Below are 21796 nucleotides of genomic sequence, written 5' to 3'. Positions count from 1 at the left end.
TCTCTTTCTTCTTTGTACATGTAGTGTACCCTAATGTTGGCATACGTCATCCTCTCCCTTGATCAGTGTAATTAGGGTAACTGTGTCAAGCCTTGATGGATCTGCCATGTGTTTCCCACGTTGCCAATCCCATCCCACGCTATCTGGGCTGGAAAATTGGTTCTTAGTACAGGGTCTTCATTACTATTTACAGAATTCTCACTCTTTGTTTATACATTTGCTCAAAGGAGAATCTTTCAATGCCAGGTTTTTACCATTTCGTTTCTTCCAGAGCCCTCTTTCTCTCCATTATGTTGTGCTTAATCCTGGTTGCCTGCTCTACTTAGTAATTAAAATGGCTGTACATTACTGCTGATGTCTCTTTCTAACATGAGGCCTAGATTGCATCTGTGTTCTCTTTGGCAGCTGCATCCCCCCCCTCAGTCAAGGTTTTCCTTTCTGTTGGTAGTGGGAAGAGCTTCAGAAAAGGTGGAGCATAACGGGCTGTAGTTTCTGGGCTTAGAGAAGAGTTGCAGCACTTGGGGCTTCAGTGAGATTTATGGTGAGAGATCAGGAGACTCAGAATTAGAAATTCTTATAGCATGCTGTCCTGGAGTTGCGGCAAATATCAAGGTAAAGTCCATTGAGTCCATTTCTGCTCCCAGTGCCAAAGTCACATATACAATAGCCCTGACAGATGCTTCACATCCCAAAGTAGCTTACTCTATTAAAAAGTGGAGCTCTCATCTGCCTCCTTGTAGTCCTATCCTTTAAAATCATACAGAATTTTTTTCTTTGTTTACATATTTGAAGATAGCTGCCATATATCCTCGTAATCTTTTCTTCCATGCTCAAAACTTCTAGTTTCTTTAAAAAAAATATATATGACTTTTTTTCAGACTGATCACCATTGTGGTCACAGACTTTGGAATTAGGCAGATTTGTTTCCTTTATTAGCTGTGTCAACTAGATGGTTATTCAATCTCATCAAACCTCATCTGCACCCACCTCAGTAGAGTGGTTGTGAGGCTTAAATTAGGCAACCCAGTAAAGCATCTAATATAGCACATGGTAAGTGTTTAAAAATAGAAATTGCTATGAGGAGGAGGAAAGGCTATTATGTCAAGAGTATCCCTCTTAAAGTATAGCACCTAAAGTTGAATACCAATGAGCCTCATTTGGTAAAGAATAAAATTTCTACTTCAGATGACTTAGATCATAGATTACTTCATTGCTGCATATAATATTGCATTAGTATTTTTCGTAATCTTACCTCATTTGGGGCTCTTATTCAGGTCTCAAACATCCATGCTTTTTTTTTTTTCACATGATCAGCTGCCAAGTCAGGTTGTACCCCATCCTGTACCTGGAAAGTCAATTCTGAAACCTAAATCCAACTTAACAGTCATCCCTGATAATTTTCATCTTGCTGATTTGGCTTAACATTCCAGTTTCCAGAGATAATCTTGAATTTGGGTCTCTTCTATGCTTTTAGTGAAACTGCTTCATGCTGGCCTGTGCCCTTTTGATATATCCCCATTAATTAGTCTTTGAGTATGTCCTTGCTTTCTGGCACAGGAAGATATCCCAAGATCAGCTTGTACTTCCCCTGCCCCAAACTTGGAGGTCAATAATTTTTCCAGACAGCTCTGGTTCTTTTTAGTTCGGGAATGATGTTAGAAACCAAGGTGTGGGTTTTCAGGCTGCCCATTGCTGACGGGGTGGCATTGTTTCCAGGCTCTTTCAATGACAGACCCATAATATAATTAGATACATAGATAGATATTGGTTTATTGGTATTTCTAATTCAAATTTAATGTTACAGGGCTTTTTTTTCCTTTTGTTTTTATATTTTATCTCTCTTACACTGAAAATCAGTGTCCTTAATAATAGTAACATATTTATTTATTTGCTTTATCTAGCAGTATATTTTTAAGATGTCAAGCTTACAATTCCAGAATTCCAATACTAATATTGCTATTAACCATAAAAGTAGTGAGTGAAATTTAAGATTTCTTTGTAATTCTTTTTCTCATTAGAATATATCCCACTAAGGAGATACAAAGTACTGTGTTCAAAGTCATTGTGAAAAAATTCTTTTTATATGGTTATCTTACTAACTTGCTATTCAGTTAGGTTCATTTGGTTGTTTAATATTTTGAATATATAAAACATTTAATTTGTCAACACTGTATAAAAAGGTATGCTCAGAGAAGTCTTGCTTTCATCCCTGCATCTTCCACTCCATTCCTTTCTTCCCCCATAGGCATCCATTTTATTTTTATGGTTCATCATTCCAATGTGTCTTTAAAAAAAAATAGATATATTTGTAAGTGAACTTATTTATATGTGAATAAATATTTGTATGTAAGATAATAAACTTTTACTTATATATGTTTGTTCTTACTTCCTCAGTTTTCTTACATAGGAAGTAAACTGCATAGTGTTTTGCACTTTGATTTTTTTTCACTTAATAACACCTTGACTTTTACCACATAATCATGCATAGAAATCTTCTCCTTTTTTTTCAACAGCTGTATCGTGCCCCATTATATGGATGCTCCCTAGTTTATTCAGTATTTCTTGTATGGATGGATGTTTGGGTTGTTTACAGTCTTTTGTGATGATAAATAATGCCAGTGAATAACTTGTGCATGTATTGTTTTATATTTGTGGAAGTGTTTCCTTGGAGTGGATTCATAGAATCGGGTTTGCCAGGGTGTACGGTAAATGTATCTTTAATTTTGTTAGATTTTGCCAAATTCCACTTCATTGTGACTATGCTATTTTGCATTTCTATGAGCAGTCTGTGAGAGTGCTTGTTTTTACACAGCCTTACCAACAGAATGTGTTGTCCAACTTTTGGATTTTTACCAATATTAAATGAGAAATACTATCTCAAAGTAGTTTTAATTTCCATGGTCTCTTATCTTGAGCTGAATTTTGCATGTCTTCATACTTTTAACAGTTATTTGCTTGCCATGTGCATCTCTTTTTCCATGCACTCTCTATATATTAAGGAGATTTCCCTTCTCTGTAATATCAGTTGCAATTATTTTGTCCCAGTTTATCAGTCATATTTTGACTTTGTTTATTATTGTGATAATGATGATGATGATGATGATGATGATGATGATGATGATTTTGCCAGGCCTAAGTTTTTATTTGAATGTTTTAAGAATTTGTCAGCATTTTCCTTTATTGCTTCTGGTTTTTGAATCATAGTTGGAAAGACTTTCTCCTCTTCCAGCTCATAAAGGAGTTCACGAATGTGTTCTTTTAGAATTTGGATTGTTTCATTTTTAGATTTAGGTCTCTTATCCATTGGGAAGTTTTTACTACTGTATGATTTGAGGTTGTGATCTATTTTTGTCTTTTTCCAAATGGCGATAGAATTATCAGGGACATGATTTATTGAAGAGTCTGTCTTTTCCCTGGTGATTTGAAATGTCACTTTAACATATACTAGATTTTTATACATACTTGCTTATTTTTACCTATTATTTTATTGTTTATGTTAGAGAGGTGTTACAGTATGTTTTCAATAGCTGTAGGGCTAACTTCCCTCATTGCTTTTCCTGGCTATTTTTGCATTTTTTTTTTTCTTATGATCTTTAGAATCAATTTATTTAGTTTCAGGTGGAAAAAACCCTGTTGATATTTTTGTTACATCCATCTTAAAGTTTATATGAACTTAATGATCCAAGAGTGAGATATCTTTCCACTTGTTCAACTCTAATTTTCTTTCTTTCAGAAGTGTTTTTAAAGTTTCTTCACATGGAATTTGCTCTTTTCTTTTAAAAGTTCATTCCTAGGTATTTCATCCTCTTACTGCTTTTCTAGTGAGGTCTTCTCTTCGTTGTTTGTATATAAAGGTTATTGATTTTTGTATGTTAATTTGAATTATTTTATTGTTTGTAGTAATGTTCTCTTGGCTTTCTTGGGTTGTCAGGTATCAGATTATCTGAAACTTAAGATCATTTTACCTTTTTTTTTTTTTCAGTTCATTTGCCTGAAATTGTTTTCTTTTGTCTGATTACATTGGCTAATGCTTCTAATTTAAAAATAAAAATAGTGGAGGTAGTGGACACCTTTGCCTTGTTTCAGACTTTAGTAGAATTCCTCCAGTGAGTTCTATTAAGTAATATGCTGGATTTGGTCAAACTACAACCCAGAACCCCTGAATCTTGAAGACAGTTGTTTACAAATTTAGCTTATGAGGGGTGACAGTGTGATTGGGAAAGCCACATGGACCACACTCCCCTTTGTCTAGTTTATGGATGGATGAGTAGAAAAATAGGGGAAGGAAAAAAACAAAACAAAGCACCCAGTGTTCTTTTTTATTTTAATTACTCTTTTTCACTTTAATTTTTATTATTATTATTTTTGAGTGTGTGGTAATGAAAATGTCAAAAATAAATTTTGGTGATGAATGCACAACTATATAATGGTACTGTAAACAATTGAATGTACGCTTTGTTTTGTATGACTGCATGGTATTTGAATATATCCCAATAAAACAAATAAAACAATAAAAAATAAAAAGCTTAAAAATACTAAAAAAAATATGCTGAATTTGGGACTGAGTTGTGTATATATAATTTGTCATGTTAAGGAAATATCCATCAATTCCTATTTCATTAAATTTGCTTTTTTAAAATCAGGAATGGATATTGTATTTTATTGAATGTCTTGCATCTAGGGAGAGATTGTATAATTTTTTTCTTAAGTAATATCTGATAATGTAGTAAATTATATTAATGCATGTGCCAATTTGAATATATTGTGTCCCCCAAACACCATTATCTTTGATGTAATCTTGTGTGGGCAGATGTTATCAGTGTTGATTAGATTGTAATTCTTTGAGTGTTTCCATGGAATGTGCCCCACCCAACTGTGGGTGATAACTCTGATGAGATAATTTCCATGGAAGTGTGGCCCCACCCATTCAGGGTGGGCCTTGATCAGTGGAGCCATATAAATGGGCTGACAAACCGAGGGAACTCAGTGCAGCTGTGAGTGACATTTTGAAGAGGAGCTACAGCCAAGAGGGACACTTTGAAGAAAGCACAGGAGCTGCAGATGAGAGAGTGTTTGAAGATGGCCGTTGAAAGCAGACTCTTGCTCCAGAGAAGCTAAGAGAGGACAAATACCCCAAGTGCAACTAAGAGTGACATTTTTGAGGTACTGCAGCCTAGAGAGGAACATCCTGGGAGAAAGCCATTTTGAAACCAGAACTTTGGAGCAGATGCCAGCCACGTGCCTTCCCAGCTAACAGAGGTTTTCCGGACGCCATTGGCCATCCTCCTAGTGAAGGTACCCGATTGCTGATGTGTTGCCTTGGACACTTTATGGCCTTAAGACTGTAACTGTGTAACCAAATAAACCTCCTTTTATAAAAGCCAATCCATCTCTGGTGTTTTGCATTCAGCAGCATTAGCAAACTGGAACAGATTTTGGTACCAGAGAAGTGGGGTGCTTTTGGCTGCTGAGTTTGCAAATACCAAACATGTTGGAATGGCTTTTTAAATGGATAAGGGGAAGATTCTGGAAGAATTGTGAGGAGCTTGATAGAAAAGGCCAAAATTGCTTTAAAGAGACTGTTTATGGAAATATGGACTCTAAAGATACTTCTGACGAGACTTTGAACAGAAATGAGGACTGTGTTGTGAACTGGAAGAAAGGTGATCCTTGTTTTAAAGTGGCAGAGAATTTGGCAAAATTGAGTCCTGGTGTCAGATGGAAGGAAGAATTTGAAAACGACAACCTGGAATACTTAGCTGAAGTGATCTCCAGACTATGTGTGGAGGATGTACCCTGGCTTCTCCTTGCAGCTTATAGTACAATGTGAGAGGACAGAGATAAACTGAAAAATGAACTCTTGGTTTCAAAGAAACCAGAAATTGATGGCATGAAAAACTCTGGGCTTCCAAGGAGTGAAACCCCAGAAACTACAGCCCAATGTGAGGATGTAACCAAACATGGAATCCAGCCGCCATTTCAGTACAAGCCAAGATTGGAAATGGAGTTATCAAGAAAGGATTTGTGGAAAGTCCTATTGTCTGACGGCTTTGACCCGTGTGCTTCATGCGAAGCCAACAGAATTTTTGCGAGATCTTTATAGACAGAGCCGTTGCTAGTCTGGACTGGAGGAGACAGACAACGAACAAATTGAAGGAAAAATTTCTTCAAAGACAGAGCCATGGAGGTTGAGGTCTGGAGTCAAGAGGTCTCGGGCTGGGAGAGCAGAGCAGCCCACATGCATGGAAAGGGTGAGTTTGCCCTGGAGGTCAAGGGTGAGCCTTCCGCCTCCGTGCTCAGGAAATGTTCTGCAACCCCACGCCCCAAAGAGGGTTGAGCACATTCCCAGGGAATTCGGAAGAGCCTGGCTGCCACCACACTGTTCTGAAGGGGTTGAGCATGTGTCCCAGAGATGGAAGGGAATCCGGGAGCTGCCCCGATGTTTGAGGAGGGTGGGGCCGAGAAGGTGGTCTCCCCAATGTGTGGATATGTTGGAGCACTCACCTACACGTTTGGAGAGGAAAGGGCTGCCACAAAGGCCCTTAGGAAGGGTTAGACTCTTGCTCTCTCAAGCCCCAAGGATGCAACGTCATTCTGTTAATGACTCTCAGACTTTGAAATCTAATGGCATTTGTCCTGCAGGTTTTAGGAACTGTTTTGGTCCTGTTAACCCTGTTTTCCTTACTGTTTCTCCTTATGGCAATGGGAATGTTTACCCATGCCTGTCTCTCCTTTGTATATTGGAAGCAGATAACTTGTTCTAAGTTTCACAAATAGAGGGGAATTTTGTATTAAGACTGACCACGCCTATAATTGATTTCGATGGGATCTTGTACTTAACTATCGTTACTGAAATGATTAAGTTTATGTGATATTGTTGTGGGATGAATGTATTTTGTGTATGGAAAGATAATGTCATTTTGGGGTCCAGGGGGTGGAATGTGCCAGTTTGAGTATATTGTGTCCCCCAAATGCCATTATCTTTGATGTAATCTTGTGTGGGCAGATGTTATCAGTGTTGATTAGATTGTAATTCTTTGAGTGTTTCCATGGAATGTGCCCCACCCAACTGTGGGTGATAGTGCTGAGATAATTTCCATGGAAGTGTGGCCCCACCCATTCAGGGTGGGCCTTGATTACTGGAGCCATATAAATGGGCTGACAAACAAAGGGAACTCAGTGCAGCTGTGAGTGACATTTTGAAGAGGAGCTACAGCCAAGAGGGACACTTTGAAGAAAGCACAGGAGCTGCAGATGAGAGAGAGTTTGAAGACGACTGTTGAAAGCAGACTCGTGCTTGGGAGAAGCTGAGAGAGGACAAATATCCCAAGTGCAACTAAGAGTGACATTTTTGAGGTACTGCAGCCTAGAGAGGAACATCCTGGGAGAAAGCCATTTTGAAACCAGAACTTTGAAGCAGACGCCAGCCATGTGCCTTCCCAGCTAACAGAGGTTTTCCGGACGCCATTGGTCATCCTCCTAGTGAAGGTACCCGATTGCTGATGTGTTGCCTTGGACCCTATGGCCTTAAGACTGTAACTGTGTAACCAAATAAACCTCCTTTTATAAAAGCCAATCCATCTCTGGTGTTTTGCATTCAGCAGCATTAGCAAACTAGGACAATGCATTTCCTAATATCAATGCATCCTTAATTTCTGGAACAAATCCCACTTGTTATGCTGTATTATTTTTTAATGTGCTGTGGAATATGATTTGTTCATATTTTATTTAGGATATTTCTACTGACAGTTGTGAAATTGGCTTATAGTTCTGTTTTTCTGTGTACCCTAACAATTTTAAGTAACAATTTTTGTAAGTTTCATTCTTTTACTATGCTCTGGAACAGTTTAGGTAATATTGGTCAGTATTTGTATGGTTTATCTTTCTCCATCCTTGTAATTTTAACCTATAAAGTGGGTTTCTGTTAGATAGCATATAGTTGTGTCTTGCTTTTTTAATCCAGTCTGACAATCTCTGCTTTCTACTTGAGGTGTTGAGACTGTTAACATTTAGTGTAATTATCAGTGTAGTTGGATTTAAATCTATCATCTCGCTATTTTACTTCCTTTTCTCCAACCTGTTTTATTGTTCCTTTTTTCTTCTTTCACTGCCTCCTTTTGGATTAATTGATGTTTTTGGTTTGTTTGGTTTGTTCGTGGTTATGATTCCATTTTATCTCCACTATTAGCTTATTAACTATACTACTTTGTTTTGTGGTTACTCTAGAATTTGCAATATAAATCTTTAGCTTTCAACAGTCTACCTTCAAATAATAACACTTTACCTCTAGTGTAAGAAACTTACATTATGCTTCCATCTGCCATTTCTTTCTTTCTCTTAACCGATCCACTGTGAGACACCTCCCCTGTCTTTCAGAAGTATTGTCTTCCTAAGACTGCAACCTCTGATGTCCTGTATGCTTTCCAGGCCCCTTTTCAGTGGATAGGTCCCTGATTCATCAAATCTCAGATGTGCTTCCATATCTGACACATACCAGCTAATGTTTTACTATAAGAATGTCTTTTAGTATTTAATATGCACATGCCATAGAATGCATTTATCTCTCATTTCTACATTTTTTTGCAGATTTTTATTTGACACATTTACATGTACTTTCCCCAAAACAAGAACATTTTAGTAAAATGATGTATGGGGATTGTGCCCCACAGCTGCCGAACTGCCCGCCCATCACCCACCTGCTTCCAGCTCAACATGTCAGTCTGCAAGAGTCCGGTGGTGGATGTGGAGCTTGTGGCCATCACTGCAGCCTCTTCCTCCTCCCTTTTCCCCTCACCCCATCCCACATACCCGTCCCCCTATCCCAATCCTTCACCCTCCACTCACCCCCCACAATCAGGACAAGAATGATCTGCCTGGAACAGCCCAGCAGCATCTAGATGGCTTTGGTCATGGTCCAGTGGTTGCCTACCCCAAGCACCACCTCCAGCCTGTGCACCTCAGATAAGATGTAAGAAAGAGAGGGACTGCCTGGAGATGGTGGATTAGGAGAGGCAGAGCAAACTTCTCCTCCATGAAGAAGACTAGATAGAGGGTAGAAAGTGCTCCAGAATGGCAGTTCCAGGATACCACCAGCCAGTCAGGGACCTCTACACCACATAGTGGGGACTTAGATGGAGAGGCAGAGAGATTGTACTTGAAAGGATGGCGTGAGTGTGTTTGGCTGGAACCGCTGCTGGGGACTGGCAGCTGGAGCCAGCCACCAATTGCAGGAGAGAGCAGCTTTCCACACCCCTTTTACCCATCTCAACGGTTGGCTGAGGAGATAACCCTTTATAGCCCCGCAGCTGAGAACTCCGGTGAGGGAACTCAGGATCTGGTGGTCTTGTGGTGACTGCATTCATTCTTCCTCCACGGAAGCTCACAGTGTGCACAGCCAATGGCAAGGGTACCACACCAAAGTACCCAGAGCTCCTCACCAACCCCAGAGGCTCGTGGGCACATGGCGGACAGGGACTACAATGCATTTGAGCTGGAGGGTGAGAGGCACAGCCACATAGCCCCAGAGTGGTCCACTTGCAGCCCTGAGAACTGCCAGACCCACTGTGCCCTGGAGCGGACTCCCTGCCGAACTGTACAGGAACTGCTCCCCAACCACAGGGCTGGCAGTTTACAGTGCACATGAAGAACTGGTATGCTTATTGGATTTCCACCCAGTTTGGACCCCACCTTGTGCACAGGCGATGTTGGGGGAAGAGTTGGCTTGAGAGTAAGACGTGGCTCAAGAGTGCCATCTACTGGTAGGTCAGGGAAAGTGCACCCCACCAAGCTGTAGCTCTGCCTTTGCCAAATTATAAATAAATATTCAAACAAACCTGCATATCCCCAAATAACCTTATCAAGATAAGCAAATGCCCTGAAGTCAGCAACAGAAAATCATAGAGCACATGAAGAAACAAGAAGAATTGACAAGCCAAATGACCAAATTAAAAAGCCAGAGGAGACACAGAACTTGGAGCAATTAATCAAACAAGTATACACAAATCTCCAGCACAACTTCACTGAGTTGGATAAAGATATAAAGGACATCAAGAAGACTCTAGAAGAGCATAAAGAAGTATTTTAAAGAGTAAATAATAAAAGAGCAGATCTTACGGTCATAAAAGATAATGTTGATCAAGTTAAAATTATACTAGAGACAAAACAGCAGATGTAAAGAGGCAGAAGAAAGAATAAGTGAGCTAGAGGAGAGAGAAATTGAATGCAAACACCCAAAAGAACAAATGGTGAAAAAACTAAAAATTTGAAAAGGATCTCAGTGAAATGATGGATAACATGAAGTGCACAAGTATAAGAATCATTGGTGTCCCAGAAGGAGAAAAGAAGAGTAAAGGGCTAGGAAGAGTATTTGAAGACATAGTTGGGGAAAACTTCCCAACCCTTGTAAATGACATAAATATGCAAATCAAAGATGCCCAATGAACTGCAGGTAGAATAAATGCAAATGAAACTACTTCGAGACATCAACTAATCAGATTGTCAAATCTGAAGAGAAGGAGAAAGTCCTGAAAGCAGCAAGAGAGAAGCAATTCACCTTATACAAGGGAAATCACATAAGACTAATTACTCACTACTCAGCAGGCACCATAGAGACAAGAAGGCAGTGGTATGGCATATTTAAGATACTGAAACAGAAAAATCGCCAGCCAAGAATTCTTTATGCAGTGAAGCTCTCCTTCAAAATTGAGGGAGACTTTAAAATTTTCACAAACAAATGCTGAGAGATTTTCTTAACAAGAGACCCACACTGCAGGAAATATTAAAAGGTTTTTTCCTACTGTCTGAGAAAACAAGAAAGGAGAGATCTGGAGAAGGTCACAGAACTGAAGAGTATTAGTAAGGGTAATTTAAAGGGAAAAAAAAAAGTGTGCATGGCGGGGAGCAGGTCTGACAAATAAGACCCAAAGGATAAGATGGTTGATTCAAGAACTGCCTTCACATTAATAACATTGAATGTGAATGGATTAAACTCCCCAATTTAAAAATACAGATTGGCAGAATGGATTAATAAGTATAAACCATCAATATGCTGTTTACAAGAGACTCATCTTAGACCCAGCGACACAGAAATTGAAAGCAAAAGGATGGAAAAAAATATTTCACAAAAGCTACACACAAAAGAAAGCAAGGGTAGCAATACTAATATAAGAAAAAAAATAGACTTTAAATGCAAATGCAAAGATGTCATAGGAGACTAAGAAGGACACTATATATTAATAAAAGGGATAATTCACCAAGAAGAAATAAGAATCATAAATGTTTATGCACCCAATCAAGGTGCTTCCAATTACATGAGACAAACGTTGGTAAAACTAAAGGAAGCAATAGACATTTCTACAATGATCATGGGAGATTTCAATACACCACTCCCTTCTATAGATAGAACAAACAGAGGACCAGTAAGAAAATTGAGAACCTAAACAATGTGATAAATGAATTAGACTTAATAGACATATATAGAGCATTACATCCCAAATTACCAGGATATAAGTTCTTATCTAACACTCATGGAATGTTCTCCAGGATAGATCATATGCTAGGGCAGAAAATAAGCCTCAATAAATTTAAAAACATTGAAATTATTCAAAGCATATTCTCTGACCATAATGGAATGCAAGTAGAAGTCAATAACCACCAAAGAACCAGAACATTCACAAATAAGTGGAGGTTAAACAACACACTCCTAAACCATCAGTGGGTCAAAAAAAATTGCAAGAGAAATGGGTAAAAATCTGGAGACTGATGAAAACGAGAACACAGCATATCAAAATCTATGGGATGCAGTGAAGGAGGTGCTGAGGGGGAAATTTATAGCTCTAAATGCATACATTAAAAACGAAGAAAAGCTAAAATCAAAGACCTAACTGAACAACTGAAAAAACTAGAGAATGATCACAAATGAACCCTAAAGCAAGTAGAAGAAAAGAAGTAACAGGGATTAAAGCAGAAATAAATGATATGGAGAAAAAAAAAATAGAATAAACAAAACCAAAAATTGGTTCTTTGAGAAGATTAACAAGATTGACAAACGCTTAGCTAGAATGACAAAATCAAAAAGACAGAAGACCCAAATAAAATCATAAATGAGAGAGGGGACATCACTGTGATCCCAAAGAAATATTAAAAATTGTAAGAGGATACTATGAACAACTGTATGCCAACAAACTATAGACAATTTAGAGGAAATGGATGATTTCCTTGAAACACATGAACTGCTTAGACTGACGGAAGAAGAAATAGAAGACCTCAACAAACCAATCACCGGTAAAGAGATACAATCAGTTATCAAAAAGCTTCCTACAAATAAAAGTCCAGGGCCAGATGACTTCAAAGGGGAATTTTACCAAACTTTCCAAAAAAATTGGCACCATTTCTGCTCAAACTCTTTCAAAAAATTGAAGAAAAAGGAGCACTATCTGGGCACTCTTACGCACACTTTAGACAACCCTTTTTAGGTTCTAAAGAATTGGGGTAGCTGGTGGTGGATACCTGAAACTATCAAACTACAACCCAGAACCCATGAATCTCGAAGACAGATGTATAAAAATGTAGCTTATGAGGGGTGACAATGGGATTGGGAAAGCCATAAGGACCACACTCCACTTTGTCTAGTTTATGGATGGATGAGTAGAAAAATAGGGGAAGGAAACAAACAGACAAAGGTACCCAGTGTTCTTTTTTACTTCAATTGCTCTTTTTCACTCTAATTATTATTCTTGTTATTTTTGTGTGTGTGCTAATGAAGGTGTCAGGGATTGATTTAGGTGATGAATGTACAACTATGTAATGGTACTGTAAACAATCGAAAGTACGATTTGTTTTGTATGACTGCGTGGTATGTGAATATATCTCAATAAAATGATTAAAAAAAAAAAAAAAAAAAACATGCTGACTCAAAGAGACCAGACGGAGTACAGCTGGAAAAAAAAAAAAAAAAGGAGCACTATCTAATTCATTTTATGAAGATAACATCACTCTAATACCAAAACCAGATAAAGATACTACAGGAAAGGAAAACTACAGGCCAATTGCACTAATGAATATAGGTGCAAAAATTCTTAACAAAATACTTGCAAATTGAATCCAAAGACGCATTAAAAGAATCATTAGCAAGACCAAGTGGGGTTCATTCCAGGTATGCAAAGGTGTTTCAACATAAGAAAATCAATCAATGTAAAACAACACATTAACAAATTGAAAGGGAAAAATCAAATGATTATCTCAATAGATGCTGTAAAAGCATTCAACAAAATTCAGCATCCTTTTTTGACAAAATCACTTCAAAAGGTAGGAATTGAAGGAACCTTCCTCAATGTGATAAAGGGCATATATGACAAACCCACAGCCAGCATATTACTCAATGGGGAGAGACTTAAAGCCTTTCCCCTAAGATCAGGAATGAGACAAGGATACCCTCTGTAACCACTGTTAATCAACATTGTGCTCGAAGTTCTAGCAGAGCAATCCAACAAGACAAAGAAATAAAAGACATCCACATTGGAAAGGAAGAAGTAAAACTGTCATTATTTGCAGATGATTTGATTGTATATTTGGAAGATACTGAGAAATCGACAACATAGCTACTTGAGCTAATAAACAAATTCAGCAAGGTGGTGGTATACAAGATTAATGTGCAAAAGTCAGTAATGTTCCTATATATGAGAAGTGACCTAACTGAAGAGACACTTGAAAAAAAATCCATTCACAATAGCAACTAAAGAAATCAAGTACCTAGGAATAAACTTAACCAAGGATGTAAAAGACCTCTACACAGAAAACTACATAACTTCACTAAAAGAAATAAAAGGGGATCTAAAGAGGTGGAAAGATATTCTGTGCTCACGGCCAGGAAGGCTAAACATCAAGGTGTCAGTTTTACCCAAACCAAAATACAGATTCAGTGGAATCCCAATGAAAATTCCAACAACTTACTTTGAAGATGTGGAAAAGCTAGTTACCAAATTTATTTGGAAGGGGAAGATGCCTCAAACTGCTAAAACAAACTTCTAAAAAAGAATGAAGTTGGAGGACTTACACTTCCTGACTTTAAAGCCTACTATAAAGCCACAGTGTTCAAAACAGCATGGTATTGGCACAAAGATAGACATATTGATCAATGGAATCAAATTGAGAATTTGGAAATAGACACCCTTTACAGTTGATTGATTTTTGATAAGGCCCCCAAATCCACTGAACTCGGACAGAACAGTCTGTAACAGATGGGGCTCGGAGAACTGGATATCCATATCCAAAAGAATGGAAGAGGACCCCTTCCTCATACCCTATACAAAAATTAACTCAAAGTGGATCAAAGACCTCAATTTAAGAGACAGTACCATAAAACTCCTAGAAGATAATGTAGGGAAACTTCTTCAAGACCTAGTAATAGGAGGTAGCTTCTTAGACCTTACACCCAAAGTATAAGCAACGAAAGAAAAAATAGATAAATGGGAACTCTTCAAAATCAAAAGCTTCTGTGCCTCAAAAGTACTTTGTCAGAAAAGGTGAAGAGGCAGGAAAAAGTATTTGGAAACCATATATCTGATAAGAGACTGATACCTTGCATATATAAAGAAATCTTACAACTCAAAGACAGCCCATTTATAAAACGGGCAAACGATATGAAAAGACATTTTTCCAAAGAGGAAATATAAATGGCTAAAAAACACATGAAAAATGTTCATCTTCACTAGCTATTAGAAAGATGCAAATCAAAACCACAATGAGATACCATGTCATACCAATAGGAATGGCTGCCATTAAAAAAACAGGAAACTACAAATTCTGAAAAGGATGTGGAGCATTGCTTGTGGGAATGTGTAATGGTACAGCCTCTATGGAAGACAGTGTAGCAGTTCCTCAGAAAACTAGATATCGAGTTACCTTAAGATCCAGCAATTTCACTTCTTGGTATACACCCAGAAGATCTGAAAGCAGTGACATGAATAGACATTTGCACACTGATTTTCATAGCAGCATTGTTCACAATTGCCAATAGATGGAAGCAGTCCAATTGTCCTTCAACAGACAAGTGGATAAACAAAATATGGTATATACATATGATGGAATACTATGCAGCAGTTACAAGGAACGAGGTCCTGAAACATGGCGACATGGATGAACCTTGAAGACATAATGCTGAGTGAAATAAGTCATACACAAAAGGAATGATATTGTAAGTTACCACTAATGTGAACTCCCTATACAATGTAAAATAAGTGTATTATAATGTAAAATATAGGGGACCTATCGATAGAATCTAGTGACGGGGAATGTTAACCTAATATGTTCAGACACGATAATGAGGTTGAACTTAAAGGCATAGGAAGGGACAGGGGTAATGATTGTTCGTTAATGGGATTATAAGTATCGGTGCCACATTGAAGGCAAACATGATCAAAAGTGGTTGTTTAAAGATATGTATCCCACAGATTAGCATACTGTCCCGGCCCGCGGGACGTTCAACGGAGGCTCCGAGTCCTGTGAGGGAGGAATGGTATGGGACAAGAGACACGAGGAATGACAGCAAGACAGGTTTCTGATCAAGCTGCAAAATTTTATTGAAGAGGCAGGGTATATATACTCTAAGGGTGGAGGGAGTGGCTAGTAAGGACGGGTGGCGATCTAGGATTGCCTGCTGCTGTTGCTAGGGTGGAAGGCAGATGTAGGGGGATTGGCGGTTGCTGTTGCTTGGGGGTCTGGGATTGGTGGTAACTGTTGCTGGGGTGGATGGCCAATGGGTGGCTACTGTTTAGGCGCGAACTAGCTACTGCTTAGGCGGGAACTACTGTTACTTCCTTGAAGAAGGCTAATTATAGCTTAGGCTGTTCTTGCATCAGCCCTGGCGGCCATGTCGCATGTTACCGGTATCGCTGAAGGTGAATATTATATATGCTACCTTAATTGTCCCCAACAGCATACAAATATAAATAAGTGTTTACATGATGTATTTCTAAGGTATGACATTGGAACAGAGTTAACATCAGAGTTGTATATGGATATACTACCTGTTACATATTATAGACTATATTTAATAGGAATACCTTACCAGTACTACACTAATACTAGTGATGAATAATAAGAGCTTTGGGATGTTTTGTGTTATGATAATTGTTTAAAATTGAGAGTGATGATGATTGTACAACTAAGTGAAGATAATGTGAGACACTGATTGTTTATCTTGGATAGAATATATCCTATGTGAAATTAGGAACCCCTTACTTAATAAGTCAAGCCCTTGATCTTGAGGCTTGCTCTTATGAAACTCATGGCTGAAAAGGGAGGCTTAGCATTCCTATACTTATGCCTAAGGGACACCTCCAGAGAACCTCCTTTGTTGCCCAGATGTGGCCTTTCTCTCTCTAAGCCCAACTTGGCAAATAAATTCATGAACCTACTCCCTATCTGGGACATGGCTCCCAGGGGAGTGAATCTCCCTGGTGACATGGGATACAACTCCCAGGAGTGGGCCTGGCCTTGGCATTGAGGGATTGAAATGTCTTCTTGGCCAAAAGGGAGAAAGGAAAGGTAACAAAGTAAGGTTACAGTGGCTAAGAGATTTCATATATTGTCGAGAGCCTATCCTCAAGGTTACTCTTATGCAAGTTCTGGCTAGATATCCCAAATGGCCACAGTATGCCAAGCCCTAACCAAAAATAGCCCCAAAATACCTAGGTCCCTATCTGAGACTTTATAAAAAGTTTCACTCACTAAGTTTATTTTTCATAAACTCAAATCCACCAAAGTGTTCCTATGCCAGACAAGTCCTAAAACCTAGAGGCAACAGCCTCTAAGATTGACTGTAGGATGCGGCCCCCTCCCCATAATGTCAACACCCCTTTTCAGTATGAACAAGTTAGGGGGGATCACTGCCTAGGCACCCCTGAAGAGTGAGAAAGTGATTAAATAAGAGGAAGGGGTAGCAGCAGACAAGATAGGATTTAACAAAGGATTATGAATACTGAATCTTTATATAAATTTTTTTAGATGCTAGGGTATTAGAATAGCTGGAAGGAAGTAACTGAAATGGTGGAACTGTGACCCATAACATTCTTTGAAGTTGCCTAACTACTTGTTAAGTTGTAGTTTGAAAATTATCACTGTTGTGTATCTGTGTTAAATTTTACAATAAAAAATGTATTAAAAAATGTTAAAAATGATCTATGGGAAAATCCTTATGGTACATTCTAAATATAGTTGATAGGACTTCAATATTACATATAGAAGTTTTGAAAAGCATGAAGAGTGTCAACAAAATGGGCTTACTGGTGCTGGGAGAGGCCATATTACTTCATATGCAGTAATAATTTATTCATATAATATTACATGTATATGATATACATATACATTACATGTAGTAATATGTAATAGTGTTTGTATTGATATTGTACATGCAGTAATATGAAATAATCAACTTAATTATTTGATTATCAGAAAGCTTTATATCTTAATATAATTGTTTGTTACTTACGTGTAGTACTTAAACAGTATATTTTATTGTTTTATTTAGGAAAGTAGTTGAGGGCTTTTGGGTTGATGTATAATGCGTTATAATTTTTCCTGTTTAAGATACTGGGAACTAGGCTCTTGGTCAGCATTCTCCTACAGAGTATCTGATTTTCAGGAACAGGTGACTGATGTTAAGTTGGAGATAACAGTGTTTCCCCACCTAAGGAGGGTCCTTCTCCTTTTGAGGGTGAAACTTAATGTTACTCATTTTCTGCCATCATTAGGACACTGTCACTCCCCTTCTACACAGTCTCCGCCAGATACTTGTCTCCAGTGAGTTCGGGAACCAGTTCTGTTAGTCTTTATTTCACATATAGATGGAGTTCGTTGTATTTTCTTTCTCCTGGTTACACCATAAGCATGGGCTAAAGATGATATATGCTCTCCTTGTTGTCTATCAGTTTTTAGGATGTGTGGAATTTTGAATTTATGTGGCCTTGGGTACATGGAAGTATTCATCATAGTCTTGTTAAAAGTTTACAACATTGTTTAGTCTTCTCTTCTAGAATTTTCCAAAGCTTGATGTTGATTTAAAGTAGATGATTTTTGTCACCATTTCTTCACTAAGCTAGGACTCGGTTCCTTCTTTAACTTTTCTCTATATAGTTTGAAGTTTGAATTCCATTCACAGTTTGAAAATCATTCTTCCTTGAAAAACTGTAATCAAAAATAGGAGTGGAATAATTATATTTTCTTTTGTCATGTAGAGCTTTTATCAGTCTCTTCACCCACTGGGCCATAATTCCTTAATATCCTTCTTATTGCCAAACTTAGGACTGAAAGCCCTTGGGTTTTGAAGTCTACCGCATTCATATAATTTGAGCTAACCGCAGGCTCCCGTCTTCCTGTCAGTATGTCACATAGATTTGGGAAAGAGTAGAGATTCTGGTTTTTTTCACGTGATGCAGTATTATTACCTTCCCAGTTTCTATATTAAAGAAAAGCAGATTCTGTTTGTTTTAACATATTCTGTGGGATAAAGTATATTGTCTGTCCTTCTCAAAGCTGCCATTTTCATCTGTTCCATCTTATCCTTCTAGTATTGAAATGAATGATTTTAATCAGTATATTTTCCAAATTTTCTTGGAAAATATTTTATTATGTATTATATTTTCCACATATAAAAGAATATATATGTAACATATTTATAAGGTATAAAAAAAGGGTAATGATATAAGGAATAGCAGTGAATCATCACCAAATCCGAAACTAAAATGTTACCAATAACTTGCATCTGTGTTGTACTCTCTCTCATCCTATCTTCTGTCTATCCTCGTTCTCTTGCTTGAAAAAGTTTTATCAAATATTTATATATCCCTATACAATATATTGTTTAGTTTTGCTTGTTTGGAACTTTATACAAATGAAATATTACTTATAGTCTTCTGAGATTTCCTTTTTTTTTTTTAAATAATAGCTTTTTTGAGATATAATTCACATACCGAATAATTCACCCATTTTAAGTATACAATTCAGTGGTTTGTAGTATATTCACAGAGTTGTACAACCATCACCATAATCAATTTTAGAACATTTTCATCACTTACAAAAGAAAGCATATCCATTAGCAGTCACTCCCCAAGTCCTCCCTCCCAATCCCCCTAGTCCTAGGCAGTCACTGATATTTCTGTCTCTATGGATTTGCATATTCAGAACATTTCATAGAAATGTGTTTTTATTTCGACTTAGGAAGAGGACCACCAAACCCGAGTAGAAGAAGCAATCACCCGTATGGTTGTGTGTGCCCTGAAAACTGCAGAGGATCCAGACAATACCAGAGCTTGGTTAAACCCAACTGAGGTAGGCCCCTTCTGGTTTTCATCACAGTTAGTTTTCTGTGATAAATCAACCCTGACTAAAACATTTTCTCAATTTAGCTAAATTTATATAACCATTCTAAAGAGCTTTTCCTTTTCCTTAGGTTGAGGAAACATCTCATGAAATCAATTGTCACTACTTAAATGGAGCTGTGTCTGCTTTTCTTGATCATTACAGAACATCTAAGGTAGTAGAGACTCAAACACTAAGAACAAGCAGAGAGCACAAGAAAAAAGAAAAATTAAATATGCACAACCAAATGCAGGTGGAGCAAACATGTAGCCAGAACTTAACCAAAGGATCAATAAAACAGGAAGCAGCAAGTCCCTTTGGCCCTGATCTGGTCGCTGTAATATCAAGTTCTGAAGAATCATCTTTGGAAAGAGGAGACGTATTTGAAAGTGATGGTAAAGACTTTGTTGACAAAGATGGAGAACATTGTGGAAAATTGCACTGTACAAAGAGGCAACGAATGATGAGCAAAAGTGTGAATGCATTTGTGGGGCACATTGCATCAGATAACACTATGGTCCCTTCTCAGACATTCATTTCTACAGATGACTTGCTGGACTGCTTGGTGAACCCACAAGTAACCAGGATAGTAGCACAACTTTTGATACAAGGGAAAAGCTTGTGATTCTAATAGAAGATGACTTTTAAAATAATACCTTTAAAATATTTTTAAATAGTATTATTTTTTAAATAAAAGGTAGAATAGCAAAAGTTCAATGCTTGTAAATGTACTTGTCCTTACCTAATTAAATTTTGAAGTCTCCTGCCTTCTTTCAGGCACATTGCTCTCTGGACACAAGTGGCTCCTTATTATTCATAGGCCTCCTTTCCTCAATACCTTTGCTCATAGTTTCCTCCTCCATTCCATCCTTTCAGTCTCAAATGTTGGCTCCAAGTGCTGCTAGCCAGTTATTCTCTCCATCAGCCTTTAATGTGGCCCACAGACCAACCTGCTATTGTTTTTGTAAAGTTGTACTGGAACACAGGCATGCCCGTTCACTTACATATTTTCCATGGCTGCTTTAGAGTTACAATTGCAGAGCTAAGTGGTAACCAAGACTGTATGACCTGCAAAGCCAAAAATATTCACTATCTGGCCATTTACAGAAAGTTTGCTAACCCCTGGCCTAATGGATTCATGAATTTCTGTCATCCAGAGCAGGATTATCAAGCAGGAGACAAGTCAGTGGGGTTAATATGAGGCCTTCTTATGACAGGAACTTGAATAGCTAAGAGCACCAGCACTGGGAATAAAAAGGACTGGATGCTGACTCCTGAAATATTGACTAAAAGCTTAAATCAGGGAAATTGATCCCATTCTTCTATTTGCAAAAAGACCTTGGCATATTACCATTACTAAGTAAGAATTTGGAAATTAGAAAAGCATATCAATCTGAGTAACCATGCATCAAACAAATACACAATAGAAAAAATATGCAAAGTCACCTTTTGTGATGAATTGGCTACTGGCCCCATTTTATTATCTTCAGACTAAGAGTATCAATAAATCCAAAGAAAGTATGTACCTTCCTAGAGGGAGGGAGACAGGTGGGGAGGGTGTTATTAGGAGCATGCATAGGAAAAGAAGGGTTTGAAAGGAACCCTTCTGTAGCACTTATCACCATCTGACCACTATATATTTATTTATTTGATTTTATTCTGTGTCTGCCAACAAGAATGTAAGTTGATGAGGGTAGAGACTTTTTTTATTTTTTCTATTATCTGCAAAGCTACAGTTACTGCCCAGTACATAATAGGTGCCAATTAAATGCCTGAACAGCTAATAAAAAAGGAGTTTTTTGGCAATACTCCACCAAATACGTTGGGGAAGAGGTAGTTATGGCCAAGGGTAAGCTGTTTATTACTCTTAGTAGGGTATATTCCTATTGCAGAAATAGCCTTTTTCTTTTCTTTTTTCTTTTTTTGCTATGCCTTCAGCGAATGTTTTTCCAACTCCAGGTTGTGACCTATTCGTGAATCATAAAATCAATTTAGAAGGTTAAGACCAGCACTTTTTAAAAAAAATGGAATAGAAAAGATAATTTCTGTATCTATAGATAATAGATAATTAAACAATAGTAAGTTTAAGCATTATTTTCTGAAACTTTTCAGTATATATGTGTGTATATGCTGGACCAGATATAAAACATATTTCTTGGTGCAGGCTGGAGTCAGAAAGGTTTGAAAGCCACTGTTTTAAGACAAAGCATTCATTTCAGTTAGAGGTAATAATCTTTGACCTGCAGATACCTGGGAAGAGAGTTAAGACATTGGTATGAATGGATTTCTAAGTGTAAATGGTGGCAGGAGATAATTTCCTGATTTTACAGAGATTACAGAATAGCAAGAGATCCTGGCTACCTGCAAAGGGGAATTCTGAGAATGAGAAAAGATAATGAAAGGAGAAGGCCATCAACCACCAAGATAGACTTTCATCCTA

The 21796-nt window shown here is 37.8% G+C and overlaps 2 protein-coding genes across 5 annotated transcripts in view; one reads left to right on the top strand and one right to left on the bottom strand.

The window, feature by feature from the left end:
- Positions 1 to 20940, top strand: part of HSPBAP1 (HSPB1 associated protein 1) — a 91654-nt gene extending 70714 nt beyond the window's left edge. For 2 of the 3 annotated variants that reach the window (XM_037836902.1, XM_037836919.1), the window contains 2 exons: positions 19216 to 19326; positions 19448 to 20940. In XM_037836902.1, the coding sequence (XP_037692830.1) occupies positions 19216 to 19326; positions 19448 to 19981 (645 nt within the window). In that variant the 3' untranslated portion in view covers positions 19982 to 20940. The remainder of the gene's footprint in view (positions 1 to 19215; positions 19327 to 19447) is intronic. The other variant, XM_037836909.1, reaches the window with a different exon arrangement.
- PARP14 (poly(ADP-ribose) polymerase family member 14) overlaps positions 17412 to 21796 on the bottom strand; it is an 83116-nt gene continuing 78731 nt past the window's right edge. Inside the window, exon 18 of one of the 2 annotated variants that reach the window (XR_005217034.1) lies at positions 17412 to 18183. The gene's annotated coding sequence lies outside the window, so the exon portion shown is untranslated. Of the gene's footprint in view, positions 18184 to 20867; positions 20887 to 21796 lie in introns of those variants that run through there. The other variant, XR_005217035.1, reaches the window with a different exon arrangement.

The sequence above is a fragment of the Choloepus didactylus genome, chromosome 1 (assembly GCF_015220235.1).
Source record: "Choloepus didactylus isolate mChoDid1 chromosome 1, mChoDid1.pri, whole genome shotgun sequence".
Taxonomy (NCBI): domain Eukaryota; kingdom Metazoa; phylum Chordata; class Mammalia; order Pilosa; family Megalonychidae; genus Choloepus; species Choloepus didactylus.
Note: the sequence above shows the minus strand (reverse complement) of the source record. Positions and strands in the feature narration are given on the sequence as shown.